General features: G+C 34.1%; 1 protein-coding gene across 2 annotated transcripts in view; it reads right to left on the bottom strand.

The window, feature by feature from the left end:
- FMN2 (formin 2) overlaps nucleotides 1–19,892 on the bottom strand; it is a 153,026-nt gene that overhangs the window by 43,036 nt on the left and 90,098 nt on the right. For both annotated transcript variants that reach the window (XM_071549608.1, XM_071549609.1), the window contains 6 exons: nucleotides 16,640–16,731; nucleotides 16,326–16,455; nucleotides 15,285–15,431; nucleotides 14,016–14,075; nucleotides 13,720–13,840; nucleotides 4,402–4,494 (listed from right to left, as the gene is read on the bottom strand). In XM_071549608.1, coding sequence (XP_071405709.1) covers nucleotides 4,402–4,494; nucleotides 13,720–13,840; nucleotides 14,016–14,075; nucleotides 15,285–15,431; nucleotides 16,326–16,455; nucleotides 16,640–16,731 — 643 coding nt within the window. The remainder of the gene's footprint in view (nucleotides 1–4,401; nucleotides 4,495–13,719; nucleotides 13,841–14,015; nucleotides 14,076–15,284; nucleotides 15,432–16,325; nucleotides 16,456–16,639; nucleotides 16,732–19,892) is intronic.

The raw sequence follows: 19,892 nt of genomic DNA, 5'->3' as shown, positions 1-19,892 counted from the left end.
TGATTTATACCTTCATTTACTAACAGTTTGGAAACCAGGCTCCTGAATGCTCTGCCAGGCAAAAGAGGGAAATAGTTACCAACAGTTCACCCAAGAGGTCAGTTTTTAGCATCTTTCTTCTGCAAGATCATGATGTGGCTAGAATTCAGGTCTGGAGAAGAGTCTGTATTCTTGGGTCCAGCAGAACAAAACCTGGGCCTGTTATTCACTCACAATAGCAGAACTGCAGAATATAGCAAAATACAGACTAGAAGGAACCAAAATAGTTACCTTATGGTCCCAAATTTACCATCACACTGGAATTATTTCCAATGTTTTCAGATGAACTAGACAAACATCGGAAATGTTTGTTTTTACTTCTGCAAACAATGCTTGTATTTCCTATGGCATAATGTTTTTTTTCCAAAGTCCACTTCTCAAATAAGACTTACTATTTTGAGGGAGTGATGATTGCTGCCTCCTGTCGTAAGTTTCCCGCCTTATCAAACTGACAAGAATGCACAGCCTACACAGAGTCCCAACAGCAAACACCCAAAGACTGCTTTTCAGTGCAAAGTTAACCACAGTTAAAACCTGGGGACTGCAAGTCATTTGTGGTTCATGCATGCACAATTCTTTTAAGATAAGCTGGTTAGCCTATCAAGTGGGCAACAAGGTTAAAGGATTACTAACTGCTAATGAAATTCCTCTACAAACTGCATGATGATTATCACCCTCAGCATTTTGCCACCATCCTGTGTTTCAGACACATTTGCCCCAGCAAAAACAAGTGATTTACGAAGCATTCTAAAGTGGTAGATGTCATCTCTCATGTGTTTGTGTCCCTATGTATCCACAAGTACATATGAAACAATGGAGACAAGGTTCCTAAGTAGTGTTTTCCTTTCAATTTCTCTTATTTACATTGTGATAACTTGTGAGAAGTAACTCAGAGGCAGAAAATGTGAAGATATACCCTACAGTGGGGAGATGCAAATTTTAAATTCCTACCGTTTGGTATTAATAAATTTTCATTGGAACAGTACAATTGTTTTACTAAATTTCACAGTTACATATTACTCACATATTGGAAATCCTTACAGAAATGGTTATAATAAACTAATCAATAAACAATATATTTTTGAAAAGTCTTGTATTTTCTGAAAGTTTTTCTTCACTCTCCTTATTTTGAAGTAGCTTTTTTTTCCTCCCCTTTTAAAACACTGTGGCTATGGAGAAGGTCAGAAAAAATAATATTTGTAAGAACAGAACCTCTTTATATGATTGATGATTTGCAGTATGTGGACTCAAAAAGAGGGCAGAAAACATGGAAGAACAGAGAGGATTGCCTTGAAGGTTTTGAGGCACACAGACCCTCAGAAATCCAATGCACAGGATAACTCATGCTTGCAAATCACAAATAGCCACTGTAAAGAGGACAGGACAGGCAATTTAATCTTAAGTAGAATGATCATTTTAAGAATGCTCCTGAAGTCCATCAGAAAAAGGACTGGCATCCGGTCACTAATTTGTATACTTTAATGATATGCTAATTATTTAGCCTACTGACTTGGTTGGCAAAGCAATCAACAACCTTCATTGTATCCACCTAGTACTTTCATCTAAAAATGTTAGGATTCTGAACACATTGTCTCTATTCCTTCTTTAGATTTCAGATGAAATCATCTTCATAAGTAAGCTAGAGATATACAAACACTTTTTGCCTCCAATGAATCTAGTAAGTGTTAACATTAAAAAAATATTTTTTATTAATATATCATTAGTAACAATCAGGTAGACTAGTTGCAGTAATGTAATTCAAAGTTATCTATCTGTGCATGACAGTAACTATTCTTATTAAGCAGAGCCTTTCTAACCCCTTGCCAAGGACATTTAATTTGATGTCCAAGTTTTCTTGCCTATGGGAAAACCATTTTCCATTTTAGCTGCTAGCAACAAGTATAAGCAAATATGCTGTAAATAACTAGCTACTCTGAACTTTGGGTCCCATTACACGCACAAGTTATCTACTCTGAAAAGGCATCATATAAACATGCTGCATTATTCAACATTATGAAAAATGCTTTTCATCTGAATTATAAGTTAAAACTTTTTCTGACTTTAGAGAAACTGGAACTTGAAAAGATAAAAACTTAAAGCCTGATTTTTCTTTGCCCAGAGCATATGTTATATAAACAAAAATCCCCAAAAGGTGCCAAGAATTGTCCCTCTGTTTTTCTAAATGATCATGTGTGCAGTCTAGCTGAAAAGACTCATCGATTATGTCTACATAAACAACAAAAGCCCTTAGAAAAAATATCTAGATCAAAAGCCTGTCAAACACTGAACAGGAAAGAGAAATCCTGCTTTAAACATGGCCTCTTTCAAGTCTGAATTCAATCCCATGAAGTAAAAACAAAGGATTTCATAATGAAAGGTATTTAAATTACTTTATTTTTGGAACTTAACCAGGGATTCTTTTTTCCCTATATGTTAACCTTTGTCTTTTCTTACACTGGGACAGAATTCTGCATAATAGAACTTGTGGTTTTAAAAAAAAAAAAGTAAAAATTGTTTAGTCACAGTTCACTGTGTTCACAATATATATTTCCAATTATTTTCATTAAAATGAAACAGTAATATTTTTACTGACGTTATGCGTTTCTCATTCGTCAACCACCCAACAATATACACAGTTAATACAGGAACAGACCAAAGTTCTTAATTGAGGAGATGAATTTTTTTTTAATCTTTTTCCTCACTCTCTTGAAGTACAGATATGTAATTTTGAAAGAAAATGTCATATCCTTACAGAAACAGATCACTGCATGGCGTATACAAAATTCTTCTGGAAGGTGTAGTTAGAAATCACAAAGTGAGCTAAATTATAAAGTCAAATACTTCTGTAAATATCGTTTCTAAAAGAAGTAACAGAAATTTAACAGACAGATGTCTGGTGAAATACAATCTTAGAATAATAGAATGGTTTGGGTCAGAAGAGACCTTAAAGACCATCTGATTCCAACAGCCCTGCCATGGACAGGGACACCTTGCAGTAGACCAAGTTGCTCAGAGCTCCAACCAACCTGGCCTTGATACTTCCAGGGATAAGCCTTATTTTTGATTTGCTACTCTGTTACTAAGGTTAATATGCAAACATATGACATGATTTACCATACACTCTCAGTGATCTGTTTCAGAGATCTGTGATCTAAATGTCTCCATCTATACATACAAGCATTAATATAAACCTAATACAAAACACTTTCTACATGTTTCTACTTTCATCATGCCACTACCGTAATAGTTATATGTAATGTACATAATCAGAATCCAGTTTTAAATCAGTTCACATCTATTACTGCTTGGCACAACATGTTGTTTGCCAGATTTGGCTAGTATATGTTTGTCTTAGAAAACATCTGTTCACATTCAATGATTCAAAGTGATGGGTTTGCTCAATTTATTCACTGTAATTGAGAGTTCTATAGCAAGAATCAATACAGAGAACACTTGAGCAACCTGGTCTAGCCTTCTTCAACCGAAACCTCCTTGTAATGTTTGGACAGATGGTCATCTTGGATACCCTAACCAGGAAGGGATAAATGCATATCTAACTGGCCTCTCAAACATAAATCACATTCAGTTAATAAAGATTTCTATATATGTTAGCTTTTTAACACATCTCTAGGCTAATGAATTACTGACAACTGCATTGAATCAGCACATAGAAACTGAATTTTCAAATGATTGGCCTGTTCTGAAGTGAATCCTAACTTGTATTAAAAAGTAATTTGGTCAATAGAAAGTATAGTCTTTCAGAGTAGTATTTCAAGAGATGCTTTGATATACCTTATCTCCTATAATCTTGTCAAAGAAAGATTGAGTAAAACATAGTCTGTAAAATTTTAAAGTGTTTTCCATTCTGTACTGAGGATACTAGTCAATCATAGATATTTTCTCTTGCAGTATTTTCCATTAATCATATCCAAGTATTTCATTTGGATTTGCCTTATCCCTGAAAAACCTTTAACTACTTTTGTTATGCTTATTCCATGTTTTTGGCACATACAAGAGAATTATCTCTTTGAAATGAAGTTAATGAAACAGATCGAGCTTCAACAATTTTTCAAGGAACAAAGGTTGTAAATTTGTTTCCTACTGGAATGTTGAACTTATCAGAAGATCACACACTGAAGCCAATAGCATTTGTCTTTGCTGTCATGCAAACATGAGTGAGTCACCTACAGTACAAGAGAATCATTTTGCAAATCTTTTAGAACTGTGTGGCATCTGATTAAACTAATCCACATCTTTCTATGATGCCAAAATAAACAGTCCCTTTCCCACAACGTATAAACATTGTTCCATAACTTTCCTTTGAAATGTCATGAAAAGGTTAAGTGACGTTTCATTATTTACCTTGACTAATGAATTGCTCCATGTTGTCTTTGAAAGGCTGGAGGTGCTCTTCTAGTGATAGCTGATAAACTTTTGCTGCTTCTGTCTCACATGCTGAAATTGAAGTAACAGATTAGTTTAGGATGACACATCATTGCATACTGTAATAAAAGACACTTTAATTCCTAGTCTGTGAAACTGTTGGGTATGTACTTCAAGTACGAACACTATGATAATATATTCAGGAACAGTTATGTTCCCAGCCAAATATTTTTAACCAAAATATACAAATAATTTTGGTCAGTACACGAGTTTAAATGAGTGGTAGCAAAAACTGACAAAAGCACTCAATTATGTTGAAGACAACAAATTTAGGGGGCAGAATTGTATGGGAACAAAATTACAAACTAAGACTCCATGCCATGTTGATATACCTGGCCCCAGGTGACAGTGCCTGAACCAAAACAAAGTTCAGATGCAGAACCTGCACCAAAGAGTAGGAATGACCTTAATTTAGGGAGCAATTAGTTAATTTAGTAAGCCAGATGGGGCTTGACACTTGATAAAACTACAGATGTAGCACAAGAGCTTTATCTTGTTCAAAAGTAATAGTACAAAAGGATTAAAGTGAATGTTTGTAAGAGTAAGTTCTCATGACTTGAAGGCTATGAAAGACCTTGGAGAAGGACAGCTTGGTTCTTATTGCATTAGAGACAAAGACAAAGAAGCTGGAGCCTAAAGAAGCTCTGACACAGATATTAATTTGCAAGGTATACCACCATATTTCCGCCAATATCAATTCCTCCAGTTTAATCTGGGGCAACAGAAGACTTGAGACTATTACTGCAGGTGAATTTACAGTATTATACACCTTGAATTACTATCTGCAGCTCATGATGAGCTCCTGATCTCTCAGCCAATTTGAGAGAATTGTAGATCTTACGAAGACTCATACCCACCAAAAATCTAAGCCTATACCCATGTCAGTAACCTGAAGCAGTCCCATTTGAAAATGTATAAGGAAATGTGGGATATTCTATGTTTTACATTCAATTTATTATGGGTAAAAAAAGTGTAATATTGTCAGAATGAAATATCTCTTCTTTCACCATTCAGATACTGGAAGGTCCTCCACAATTGATTTGTTTGAACATATATGTGTGACGTGTGAAAAGGTGTGCAGTTAATGATAGCTTTGTTTCTCCAGTTTTTAGTGGACTGCCCAACCCCACTCCCACCCCTGAAAAGACTGAAATCCATGATGTCCAGAAGAACAACCATTCAAGTCCATTTTTAACCCTGTTTCTGAATTGCATACACTATGTAATTTAAAATCCAGAAGAAAACACAGGAGAACAATAATTCCTTTCTCTTGCTTTACAGAGAGTAACATATCATATGTTGCATTCAGACTTAAAAATAGACAAATTCTTCCATAATTAATATACTAATTACCAGTATTATGATGCTTAAAACAAACTAGTTCATCAGATGCGTTCCTCATTAAAGAATTACCAGGCCTGTAAGCTCTTCCTAAGCTTATCAATTATCCAGACCATCAAGACTGGAACTGTGGTTTCCCTGCACAACCTGTTGGATATAGCACTCATTTATCATGTCCTATAATTTGTCACTATTTGTAGGAGCTGTTGTTATTTCTCACTGTAACTGAAGAAATTGAAGTGGTGATCAAATGAAAGTAATAGAAAATACCAGACAGTTACCAGTAATTCTGCCCAAGTGAAGAAATAGCATACTGAATAAATGTTTGTGTCAGAAAAGTATGCAACAATTTCTAAGAAATGTGGAGGTAAAACACTGGCGGGGGGTGGGGGAAAAGTATGTGAGAATACCTACAAATACCAACAGCTTTCTAAATTTTAATTTTTTTAACCTGATCTTCATACTCAAACACATTTATCTCCATGAAGCAGACCACCTAAATATCCCACATATCAAAGGAATATGTGGCAAAGGGGACCTGCTGCAATGACTTTGTAAAAGTTCTGTCTAAAATAAAAGCTTGTTTGATTTCTCACAACAGACTCAAAACTTCCTCTATTATCATCCCTATTCTCACAGGTTTAGTTATTCTCTTATCTTGGGAGATGTGTATACAACTGAAAAACTCAAAGTTGGCATATTTCTGAACTCCATTTACTTCAAGTAAATTTTAGATTTTCCCATAATGAAAGAATTGAAAGGTATTTAAGGCAGTCACGAAAGCCAAGCACTAGGTAGAAGGTTATCTCACAAGTTGGAATTGTCCAAACAGGAATAAAGAAAGATAAAAACTTTGTCTTGCTTTGCAGCAATGTGAAGGTTTCGATATCCTGTGGTCCCAAATTCCCAGTCCTCATACACTGATCTTATATCTTCCAAAGATCTGGAGACCTAAGCAGAAGTTGGCATGGGCAGAGACATCTCTTCTCCAACCCTCTAAAGCTATTTTAACGTATAAGAAAAATATAAACAATGGAAAAGACCAATAGGATCTCTAATTTCATATGTTGTAGAGAACTGTATGTAATTTTGCAGAGAAGCAACAAAAATGGATTCCTATGCGAGAACCTTCTAAATTTTGGGCAAAACGGTAGATTTTGGCCCATACATACACAGATCTCTCAAATGCTCCTGATCAAAAACTGATGTGAAAATCTGTGTTCAAAACCAATTTAGAGATTTAAACAAATTGCAATTCCAGCTGTATCCAGCATTTCAAGAATTTAATCTCGTTCTCTATTTCTGCGTTAAAATAATTGCATTTTTTCAAGCCACCGTGTTGGCTTGCTCATTCTATTTTTTAAAAAAAAATATTTTAGGCCAATATACTAAAAAGACAAAGTTTCAAAAGAGACAATACCAATTAAGAGACTTCTATACAGAAAAGTTGCAAAACACTTCATGCTTTGTACTAACATTTTCAATAAGTGAGTCTGGTAAGTGATCTAAAATGCAACCACTCTCAATATCAAAAATAGTTAATTTACTTTTTAAAAAAAAGGAGGAAAAAATGTTTTCAACATTCAGAATATCTTTTTATGCACATTTTCTAGCTACTTCTGTTGGATGCTAGATTTTAGCCCTCTGAAGAACAAATCTCTTCTAATCATAAAATATGTCTCTTTGAATAAAAAGTGTGAGCAGCTGATAAGCTGCTCCTCAGCCTTATTGCATTGTCTTTGGTCAGGATATTAGTGGGCAGCAGGATTTTTTTCTTTTCAACACTCCCAAAACATAAAGACTGAACAAAAAAAGAAAAACAAACAAATAAACAAAAAGCCCAAACTGAACAATAACAAAAAACAATCCTGAAAAAAAAAGGCAAAAGGAAAGCAAGTAGAATTTTAAATTATCTTGGATGAGCAATTAACAGATTAAGATAAGATGTTTTTGTTAACTAGTTCTAAAACCACACACTTATCTATAGAAATCTGTTAGAATTCAGGTGGATATTCAAGGTTGTTCAAGATATTTGAGAGTACAAGTTTAATTAAGACATGATAGACTACTTGTTTCTAAGCTTTTAATATATTTTTGAAATTATGGCCTTAATTTTCTCAGGTTCTGAGTACTCAAGACTCCCACAGGTGATGTGTTCTGTGTCCTACTTGTCTGAAAAGTTTATAACAGCATAACCACTATTTTCACAACTTCCTCAGCGCATTCTGGAGTCTTTACATCTGCAACCTGTGACTGTAAAAGAAAGCTTAGACTTCATTTGAAGGAAACAATACTGGTTTCATCAAACAACAAGCTCTCATGAATCCAGGACAAATACAGAAAGAACTCTTAATTTGCTTCTTTGTTGTTTTTTTTTTCCTTCTGAATTGTAATGACTTACACTTAGAACTGCTGAGTCTTCAAGGGCGTCCACAGACAGTTCCATGTTTGGAGTTTAAGAACAGTAAAATATGACTCACAGATTGACTGAAAGCCTGGCTTTAGTTTACATCTGGTTTAGGTTTAAGAGTCTGCATGCTGCATAGCTGCAGCAATTAACCCTTTCAGTGATAACTGAACAAACAGCTAGAATGTGTGGATGCACAGCTGCTAATGAGTAAGCAAAAGTAAAGATTTTATTTGATTAATACAATAGATGCTGTACAGTCCTAACTATAGGACTGACCAAAACCATTAATGTTGTTGTATTATTTTGCTATTAGTTACCTTGAGAGATTTGACATTCTAATGTAAAAGACTGAACTCATCTTTTCATCAGAACATGGATCATTTAAGAATATCAAAGATGTATTTCTTAATTGTGAAAAATCTTCATTCACATTTATATCCAAACTATTGACAGAGAATAACAGAACCACAAACATTTCAAAGTCTTAGAACTAATGATGCAATGAATTCAAATTCTGAAGAATACAAATATTTCTCCATTCCAGTTCTCTCTCCTCCAGCTCTCTGTGTTCTCTTGAAACTTGAAATATCAGTGTAAAACATTAAAAATATCTAAAGTTTTGGGGAAACCTCTTAGGATACATTTTATCAAACTTTAGTTATTTAAAAGAAGGATCACCAAATTAGACTCATGATCTTTCCTTAGCAAGAAAATCAATCAATCCTTGGATTGTCCTTCTTTAGGATAGCAATCCCTTCCTTTCTTTTCAGTTTGAAGTAGGGCACTAAATGGCTTAAGGCTGCTCAAGTTTGTTAACTGAAGTTAAAATTAATACCACTCCTGCTCCTGATCAACAAGTGGCATTGAAATGTTGCCTAAGTCTTAGCCCCATAATCAAAACTGTGACGGAAACAGTCTTGGGAAGATGAAAGATACAAGGATGCGCGTGAGAGACAGGGAGAGGGGAATGGCATGCAAAGAAAATGGTGCATTTATTTTATTTTAGCCTATAAACATTAATATCACATATGAAAGAACTAACAGGGGATGGATTCTGATTTTGGAAAGTAATGCCAGACACACATTTTCCTCTTCATGGACAACTTCCATCTCAAAATACAGCTCAACGGCACTTTGAGATTTGGGCCTCTTTCTAGGTGTTAGGAGCAACCTTTACTGAGGCATGAGTAATGACTATCATACCTATTACTGTTCTGTCTCTCAGTGCCACATCAACACCATCCCAAACAAAACTTTTAAAAGCCTTTCTATTGCACAATACAGCATTTCCAATGCTCTGATTTACACAGCAGGTATTAAACATGAGAGCACATGACAACTCTACAATCAGCTGATCCGAGCTGACTGGGTAATTTTAGGTGACTAAGAAGCACTGCAAAAATAGGGAACATGTATTTTTCCAAGTTACTGTGGGGATTTTATTAGAACATACTTTCCAAATACAAAGTGTTCTGCAAATGCTTAACACTTTATAAACATTCTCTGCCACATTTATTCCAAGTCAGAGAGATGTACTGGGCCACACAGTCTAGCTTCTTTCGGATGAAGACTTTTCAATGAGTTGTAAACACTCAAAATAGGAAAAGAAAGCATCACTACAAAAATAATGTTTAATTATAATAATTATTACTTGTAATCAATTTTCAATCAAATATATTAAATATGACACTATGACATAAACAACTAGAAACTTCAACTCAGTTTTATAGCACTCTGCATTGTATTGTATTATTAATCTCTTCTACTAGTTAGATTTGTTTTCTGCCTAACATTGTTTCTAATTCCCTTTTAGCTGAGCTTCAGTTAAAGTTTTGCAATAAGTGACAACTGATGAATTAGTTTTTGATTAGTAAGAATAAACTTACTATTGTAAGGCTAACATGTTGATGTGTGGCCAAAGAATAGTTTCTAAACATTTTAACTTGCCGTCAGAACTGTAACTCTCAATGCTATTTTGATGTTCTAGTTCTTTTCTAAACTAAATACATGTCTTGAAGAATTTCATGGGCCACAAATCCAACATTTTCCTAGACCAAAATTTTACTTTAAGACAGTTTCAGAATAGAGAGGATTAGAACATTAACTGATTCAATACACATTTTCCGCGTCTTTCTGCCCTACCAGGAGCATTCTAAAGTGTCAAGAAAAACATACTGATAGTAATAGTTATATAACAGAAGTACTAATCAGCAAGAGTCACGCACTGCTCCTGTGACCCTGCATGCCCAATTTTCTTTACATGGTGAGTTGATTTAAGTCATGTGGCAAGTGCTAAAGTTTCTGCTGTGGAATGACATAGGAACAGAAGTCATTGCTTGGCATGACTGCATCAAGGAACACTGCTGACAGCCAGGAGAGATCAAAAGCAGATCAAGTTGCTTAACAAACTCTATGTTGCTGAAGTCAAAAAGGCTAAAGTGGGAATCCTGGAGAGCTGTGAAATCTGGGAGCAACAGATGGAGCCAAACTCAATTGATTTGTTAGTAAAAGGACCTACCTGTTCTTTGGTCTTCCAACTTACAAAGAATCTAGTATATAAATTTTATCCTTGGGATCTATATTATTTAAAAAAACAAAATTCTGTCTTATTAATCTTGCAACAGGCACACAGCATGCTTCTGAAAGTCTTTTGGATTTGCACTTTAAATCTGAAGTGTTAGAATAAACTTTCTTTTCCAACATTTTACAAACTGCAAGGGGTACAGTTCATAAAAACTTAAAAATGGACAATAGCCTCTACAGTCAAAAGGGAAGAAAGCATAGAAGTTTGAACATTATGAGCCCTTTTTAAAGAACCAGACTAAAATCTCTAATGTAAACGTAAGACCAAGCTCAGAACTGTGAAAGAGCATATCAATAAAATTATTTTACAGAACCATGAAGATTATTTATATCTGCATGTCTCTGTGTACACTACTGACATCTTTAGATGGAAAAATAAAGCACTGCTAGAATGAACTGCTATTGTTATGGTTATAAAGCATTTTTTTTTAAATAATAGACTTCCTCTTTGTAAGTTTTCTGTTGTTTGGGTTTTTTGGTATTTTTTGTTTGGGTTTTTTTTTATGGCTCCAAAACTTTTTGAAAGAATATTTCTGGAATGAATCTTACCTGTTAATAATGATCACAGAAAGTTTTTTTAAGAAATAAAATATTTTCAGTAGCTTTTTTTCCCTGGGCGAACCAATGCCCCCTTCCCTTGTTGTAATAAGCATGATCTCACTGCATAGTCTGCAGGGTATTTGAAACTAATATGAACAGAATACCCTTAAAATGGTCATGCTGCCTGCATTAATGTTACTTGAAATTTTCAGTTTTTCAGTGACAAAGATAAAGCAAACACCCCACCCCCACCAAATGGTGAGAACCTCTCATGAAATCTTCCATCTAATTACTGATGAATTAGGTCCAGGGTTACAATCCACATCTCAAAAACAGAATAGGCATTTATTCATGGGCATTTATTTATATGGCTTTAAAGTCAGTGTTACCCAGATATAATCAAAACTCATTTACTCTCACTGACTTCAAAAGGATAGGATCATATTTGGGATTTTGTCAGAATTTTCTCAGCATCTTACAGCCCTTTTCCTGCTCAGGTATTTAATGAGGCACTTGCTAGCTCTAGTAACTCATAAGGTTCCAGATGTGCCTTAGTAAATTTGGTAGTGTACTGAAAGTAAATGTATAGAAAAAAACCCACTTTAAAGCCATTTTATTTATTCAGTTAAAATTTGTACTCTATTTAAAAATGACTTGCTATTCAATCTCACTGCAAGTATTACGACAATTAAGCTATCGGAATGCTCAGAATTTTTGGTGCATGCTCTCACAATCATAAAATCTTTTTACATAAATTATTTTTAACTTAGGATTACTCTTTTCTTTGGAAAAGAGAGTCAACATAGAGCATTTTGAATTTCTCCAGACTGATTTAAAATCATCACTGAGATTGCAATCTGGTATTCAAATTGCAATTGTCATTTCAAGGGAGGATGCAGACAAAGTTTGATGCTAGTCCCCAAAAACATTTGTACAAGGGGAACAGGAAAGAGCAATGATGTCTGTAGCTATTCTTCAGTTTCTTTAACTACAGAACAGACTGACAACAGAAACTCCAGCCTAAGGGCTGGATTGGAAGCACAGAAAGAATTCAACTGCAGCCTGATGGAAAAGCGAAGCATGAAATTTCCATTTTTACAGAAGCCCTGCTTTGATCACTGCATAGTGTGGATTTATTCCACAAGAGATTTATGTCTGTGTGCAAATATTGACCTTGATCTAAAAGCATTTAACCTTTTATCTATATCAAAACATTTTTGGTGAATTTGTGAGGAATAAAATCTGCCCCCATGCATGCTCGTTAACATGCGCGTGAATTTAAGTATCCTTTTTCAGTAAGACCTAAGTATCTTTTTCTACATGATCAAGTTTGGAGGTCAGGCCTGAGATCATCTGGAAGTTGCAAGAAGTGTAGAAATAAGTTTTTGTGGCTGAACTGTGGGATTTTTGCTCCCTAGATTGTTTAAGGCTGCAAGTGGATGGTGTTGCAGTGTGCTCCTCAGTATCACAGTAAGTAGTCTTGATACAATTTTAAATATTACCTCAAAATACTCAAATTTTAAAATATCCAAACAGAAAGGTTGATAGGAGCAAGAAGCGAAGGTCATATATCATTTATCATGTTTTGTTTTTAATATAGAACCTTCCAGTATAGGTTGTTCAGGGATACCTTAACAAACCATTCCTTGGTCTCTAGATGCATGGCATTCAAAATCAGCAAGGAAACAGTAATATAAAGATCATTTACATCTTGATTTGGATTTTCTCTCCAAGATTTATCAGAGTGTTACATAAGTGGACAGTATAGCAGAGACTTTTAGCAAAAATAATGAAGATCATGAATTGTTTGTGCAAACTACTCTTGGTTAAATTTAATGCTTAGATCCCCATGTTATTTGGAAACGTGTGTGATACATGTTTTTTATTAAAGTCCAGCAAATATATCTTAAGCCTTCAGTAAAGTCCAGTTATTTTAGCTGCCTTTAACAACATGAGATACATACTATTTTATCTGCTAGATAGTATTTGGAGGCGATTATAAACCTTTTTGTTTTCATGGACATGGTACAGCACTTTGCAATTCTTTTTGTGGTGAAAGACTTGTTGAAATCTGTTTGCAAAAATGAAAAACTAAATTAGTCTTTTGCTTTGGTTTTGAAAGAAAATATTTGATCTAACCAGTTGGATGTTGTTTAATTTAAAAGCCTCAGGTTATCTACAAAAAATTATGCGTTATTGCTGAAATGATCACGGAAAGGAAAATTAAAGAAACAAAATAGTAACTGAGGAGTCAAAATACACAAACATTTTTACAGTAACATATCATGTCTAAAAATTATACAAACAATAACAGCAGGGATATATCAGTAACATAAAGTTAGCACTTAATCTAGGTTCAGTACCTCGCAAATCTTTCTTCATTTTGCGGAGATCTTTTTGGAAATCATCAAACTTCAACTGCGAAGCCTGGAAGAGATCTTGTGGGTCTGGAAGAGGGAAGATGCATTGTTCTTTTCCAGCATCCTGACAAACCCAGAAATGAACAGTTACAGAGTGCTCATTACTTTTTGCTATACTAAAATATATAGCTGAAAGCACAGGGAATATTTGTGCACATTTCCTCATCTCCCAGCAGAAGAGCAAATTTACTCGGTTTTTTTAACTTGAATTTTAAAGAGCAAAATTAATTCTCACTCACCTCATCAAAATTACGCAAATAATATGAGACAATGTAAGACAGAAGACTTCTGCTGTTGTCCTGTACAGAAGAGAATAAAGTTTACCGTGTTACTGAAACTCACTGAAAAGAGTCAGAAAAGATAATTCAAATAAATGAAATATTTAGTGTCAAGAAAAATACTATGCTGATTTGGTCCCTTCACTACAAACAAAACAAATGAACCAATAAAAAAGAAACCATACCCTGAAATACAACTTAATTATTAAAGAAAATGCAGAAAGATGTTAACAGTCATGTAAAAGCACTCCCTATTTTTGACATTAACCTGATTGTAAACCAAACCCTTACAATCTGAAATTTTCCAAGAAGGAAAAGAGAAATCACTTCTGTGTTCACGTATGTATGTATATTTAGTGAGGGCCCAAGCAGGTAGAAAAACCTCTTCTTTTTCTGCCGCTGGCAGAATTGAAGATCTTGACAGTGACTTACTAGACAGATGTAGGAACCAATTTTAAGTCTCATACCGCTGTCTACATTCAGAAAAGTCTTTTCATTATAGCCACGGAAACTCTTAAGATTATTGTTTCCATATAAACAGAAGCAGATATTTGAATACAACCCCAATCTGAATAACCAAATCCAAAAAAAGTGCTGGTAACACACAAATTCCATTTTAGCACTAAGAAAATAAAAACACTACTTTTCATTCTCCTTACTTAGATGACTATACTAGACAAATCTTGAATCAACAAGTACTTCACTCAGGTGGCTCCATGGTCCAATGTCAAATGCACACTCTGTAATCACGATGAACACAAAGGATGAATTTTGGGTTACCCCAAAAGCTCTGGTTGCCTATTCAATCATGTTCAGGAGTGACTCTTTTTCCCTCAAATATTTTGAATCAGCATCGAAACACAACTAACTTTTCTTTGACACCACCTTCAACTTCTGCAATAAACTTTTAGAAGCAAGATCATTGCATTGCTTCCAAACACAGGAAAAGTTAGAACTATGCAGTGTTCTGAAAGTCAAATACACATCAGATTAGGAACTAAGACATAATTTCAAATATTTTTGTTTGCATGGCAGTGAAAAGAGAAGTTTCATTTTCACATTTCTACAGAAATGGATCCAACTTTTAGAAATGTGATCAAATACATATAGTAATAAAAGAGTTCCCTTCCATATGCTGTTGTGAGCGTCACACCTTATGCTCAGAAACAGAGACAAATTTTCTGAGAATTTAACACACTCAGACCATCAGGAAGTCTAGAATCAACTTACACTGCTCTTAACATCTTTTAGTTTGGGCAGGATATCTAGTCCAAACCCATCAGCCTGTCCCCGTGTCCTGTTTCCACCATTCATATAATTTCCAAAGGCAAGAACCAAACCCAGGACTCGCATAACTCCTGGCTCATTTTTCAATGTCTAAAAAACAGAGAGAGAGAGAAAAAAATTCTGTTGCAAGTTACAATAATATTTACAGTTAACAAGGAGATTTGTGATATTGTGTTTAAGAATAATGTTTATATAAAGACTCAAGTACAGCGAGTTAACAACCTTCTCCTGCAACATGTAGAAGTAGAATAATATCAATACATAACTTTTTGTGAATGAAGAATGTTATCTATAAAATATTATCAGAGATGACCTGTTGAGAAAAATCAAAACAGTAATCTTTAACCAACGTTGATATTATGAAAGGTGTATTTAATTTTGTGGAAAATTCAAGAATTTCATAAAACACCCACATGGAACAACTAAAAAAATTAATCAATCAAATAAAAATATTACATAGTAAACCATAAAATATTTGAAATAATTTCAGTTATTAAAACACTGATGAAATATCCATTTTAAAGCTATGTATTTGTTTTGCATGGGACTGTAAAATTCCAGTAATCAGTTCTGACTAGATACAACATGGCTATCTCTAACTAATTCTAGATATCAGAGATATTATTGAATGGCACACATCTAAAATCAAACCAAATGCAAGGTGTGTTGAACTGGCATCCCTTTCGAAAGGAGTGATATGGTCACTACGAAAAAAGGAAGATTTTACTTTAACATAAGGAAGGAGAAGGTACATTATTTTCCAGAGATTGATGTACACTGATGGCAAAAACAATATAAATCAGTACCAAAACCTAACCTTAAAATTCACTTTTGAAGTACAATCATAAAATATTCTATTCTGCTGCCCTTAATATTTAATGAGTAGTCAAAGTAGAGAAAGTAAAAACTTTTGAGATATGAGTACAACTTCACAAGATTAAATATCAGAAATACAGAACTATCTTTCCACAGAGTACAACCTACCTCACACAGTTTCTGTAACAATTCAAGTTTGCGACGGATTGAACAAATGCTTTCTGAAAATGTTGATTGGAACAGGATGCAAAACACACGTTCTGAGAAGTTGGGAATTAGTGAGAGCTCATAGAGGAACCTGTAGAAGTAATTAAAGAAAATTATATGAGTCACTCTCAGTAGGTACAGGCTGGAGTTTGGTTTTGGGGTTTTTTTGTGTGCTGTTTTGTTTGGGTTTTTAAAAAAAAATCTCTACATAGTTTACAACAGAAGAGAAATTTTCTGAAGCAAACAAAATTACTCTTTCATAAATATGTTCTTACTGTTCCGGCTTATCCAAAGACTTGGTGTTTTCTTTTTCCTTGGATGCCTTGCTATGCTTTTCTATTTTTTCTAATTCATCTGATTGTGCTCTCTAGAATAAAGGAAACAAAGTAATGAAAAACTGTTCTGATTCAAAACTAGTCAAAGAACACAAATAAAGATGCCTTTTCAACAAATCAAATTCATAGGTTTTCTTTTCATTCTAGCATCTACTTATGGTAAGACTACTTAGTCCACAGAGTGGTTTTAAGTGTAAATAGATCTGACAGAAAACAGAATATTTTTCAAGTAATTTTACTGACTGCTAGTAATCTGCAAAATATTTATTTATTAAATGATGCACTCAGATAACAATCTTCATTCCCAATTCCTTTTCTTTGCTCCTTTATAAAGTTTTTGAATCAAAGGACTATCTCCTTCAGCTGTATTTCTCTTTCAAAATCTGTTAGTCTGCATTTGAATGTGATCTGATCTTTAAATATGTATTTAAATGATATATATTAAAAAAAGAAAAGTTTGAATAATTTATTGCAATTTAAATTTTATTTGGGATCTGAAAAATACTATGCAGCAAAAAAACCTGTTGATTTATGGTGGAATTAATATAAATTTACATGAAAACTATCACATGCTTCTTTGAAGTAAAATTGTTTTCGTTTTATCTTTTTAAGCCAAAACAATTACATATAAACTGCCTAGACTCTTGAAGAACACCATGGCACACCATGAAGCCTCTTCTTCAAGATTCTAAGCAATAGAAACATAACCTCACTTTTTCCTGTGCTTCATGCTATGGTGATTTTTTTTCCAACTGCAATACAGAAAAATGGAACAGCATGGAAAGGAACAAAAGTGGAATGGAAATTTCTTCCTCTGATTCTTCTTTTGACAGCCATGATGGTTTTCAAAATAGATTCAAAACATGAAATTATGCAAGATTCAAAAAAGAAAAAGTATATCTACACTTATTCATTTAAGAAAACATTAAAACTCATTTCTTAACTTATTCTACCACAGAATTTGGAGTGGAAAATGACTATCAAACTACTAAATAATGGCAAAGCATAATATGGGATAAATGGGATTTGCATTCTTTCTTACATGCTTTTGCATGGCTAGCAGGAGAGTTATGGAACTATCTCAAATCATACTGCCAGCTCCACCAGCAACCTGAAACTAGAAAGTAAGGTTTGGACAGTTCTACTGACATTGTTAAAAACCTTTCTGTGTGAAAAGAGAGAAAATACTGATTTGAAACAGAATTATGAAGAGATTGAAGAGTCATTCAGCAAAAGCACTGCAGAGTTCCTCTCAATACTTCAAGAAGTCTGGAAATCATTGCAAGGCCATTTGTCTTGAATGTGACATATCCTAATAGCCAGCAATTTTGTGGAGAAATCTTATCTAAAGTAGTCTGATATTACCTATTAAATACCTGAAGAAGAAAATATTGCAAACAATTTCTTTTCCAGCAATAGAATTTGTTCTCAACACTAAGAAATTATAATGGTGGTAGTACCTGTACCCCAGATTAATAGAATGAGTGAAGTTTGAAGGGAACCCTGGAGACTGTCTAGTTGAACTCTCTGGCAATAAAGCAGAGACAGCCAGAGCAGGTTGCTCAGTATGTCAGGACTAGAAAAGATTCATATTAACTGCAGAAGTATTGACTTAAACGTTGCATGTGCTGTTGAGGAGAACGACTTGATTTCAGTTTTGTGTTAGGGAGCAGGCGTAAATGGGACATTTCCTCACTTCATCCAGAACATTCTTACCCAATGGAGAGTTAACAGAAAAAGAAAGTTTCTACTACTTTACAGCTCACTAAGAATTCTTTTGGCAGGAGGTGAAACCTACAGATTTTAGAAACTGGAAGGATGCCAAGAAAGGCAGCATTGCTCCAGTGGTCGTGTCATCAGAGCCATGGAAGTCTAGACATGACCCTGTAGGAAGAGTCATTTTATTTATTCAACTTACACTTCAAAAAATTATTGTATTCAATTTACACTTGGAAATTTTTGCAAAGGAAAAAAAATTAGCTTTTTATAGAAGTAAACAAGTTCTCATACTAACACTTTTTAAATTAAGTTCTGTTATTTCTGGCCAGTCTGTAAAGTATATTCTCTTCTTTTAGACTGAAAGGAATTCACTTGAGTATTTTTTCACAACAGTTAAAGAGAAGTAAACATTTTAAAAGCTAAATGGTTATTTGCAAAATTCTTTAGAATAAATACTAAGAGTACTCTTTCTTCTGACCTCCTACACATAGTGAAATATTAAGAGAGCTTATCACAGCAATCTATTACATGCATGCATGTTCAAGCTGTTAATGTTTCCCCACCAAATCCCATGGGCAAAGGTTAGGCAGCCTCACTATTCCTTATTTAAGCCATTATTCTCAGATTGTGTTTGCAAAGAAGTAACAACTGTCAAAGATACAAAAGCTGAGCATCATCCATTCATGGGCAGGCCAGACCAAAACTCAAGAGAGATGGTTTACACTTAACCAAAATCAAGAAGTCCAGGTATATTGTCCAAGTTCCAAATCAAACCAGAATTTCAAGTCACTAATTCTGGCTCAGGTATCCAGGCTTCTGATTTATGTGGTTTTAAAATTATGATAGAAGAGTTACAAGACCTACACGACTTCTGCATAGGTATTATTGAAGATTATTTCTCAGAATTTTTACCAGTTTGCTTTATGATTAATGCCTATGCATTCTCTAATTTACAGATGGGTAATTTAAAAAAGCGTTTATAGTTCCCTCCAGATTTGTGTCAAGGTAGAATACATTCAATAGATACTTCTCTTGAAAGTCATTAATCTGATAGAATTAGCACCTCTTTGAATTACACTGCTATTTATGTCCTTGATTTTAGCTATTATATAGTATCCTAAATGGAAAAAACCAATGTAACATACCAGAATTTGATATTAACTGTATCCAAAATCAGACACCATAAATCTGAGAGAAATTACTGCAAACATATACTGCTTCAGTCTAATTCTTTTCTGATTTTTGCCAAAGTATAAACTTGCCCTCTATTTGTTCTTGCCAAAGTTCATAAGGGCCCTTATTTGATCTTACAATGTAATTCTTATATATTGCCTAGTTAGTTTTTTTTCCTTTCAACAGAACCTTAGCTCTGAGTTTAGATCAGTTTAAATGTATGTAGATTTTTTTTTAATTTTGGGGAGGATTTTTTTTTTGCAAACTTGATTTTCAAAGTTTAGCTTTCTTATTCCAAAAA

This window comes from Pithys albifrons, chromosome 2 (assembly GCF_047495875.1).
Source record: "Pithys albifrons albifrons isolate INPA30051 chromosome 2, PitAlb_v1, whole genome shotgun sequence".
Lineage (NCBI taxonomy): Eukaryota > Metazoa > Chordata > Aves > Passeriformes > Thamnophilidae > Pithys > Pithys albifrons.
Note: the sequence above shows the minus strand (reverse complement) of the source record. Positions and strands in the feature narration are given on the sequence as shown.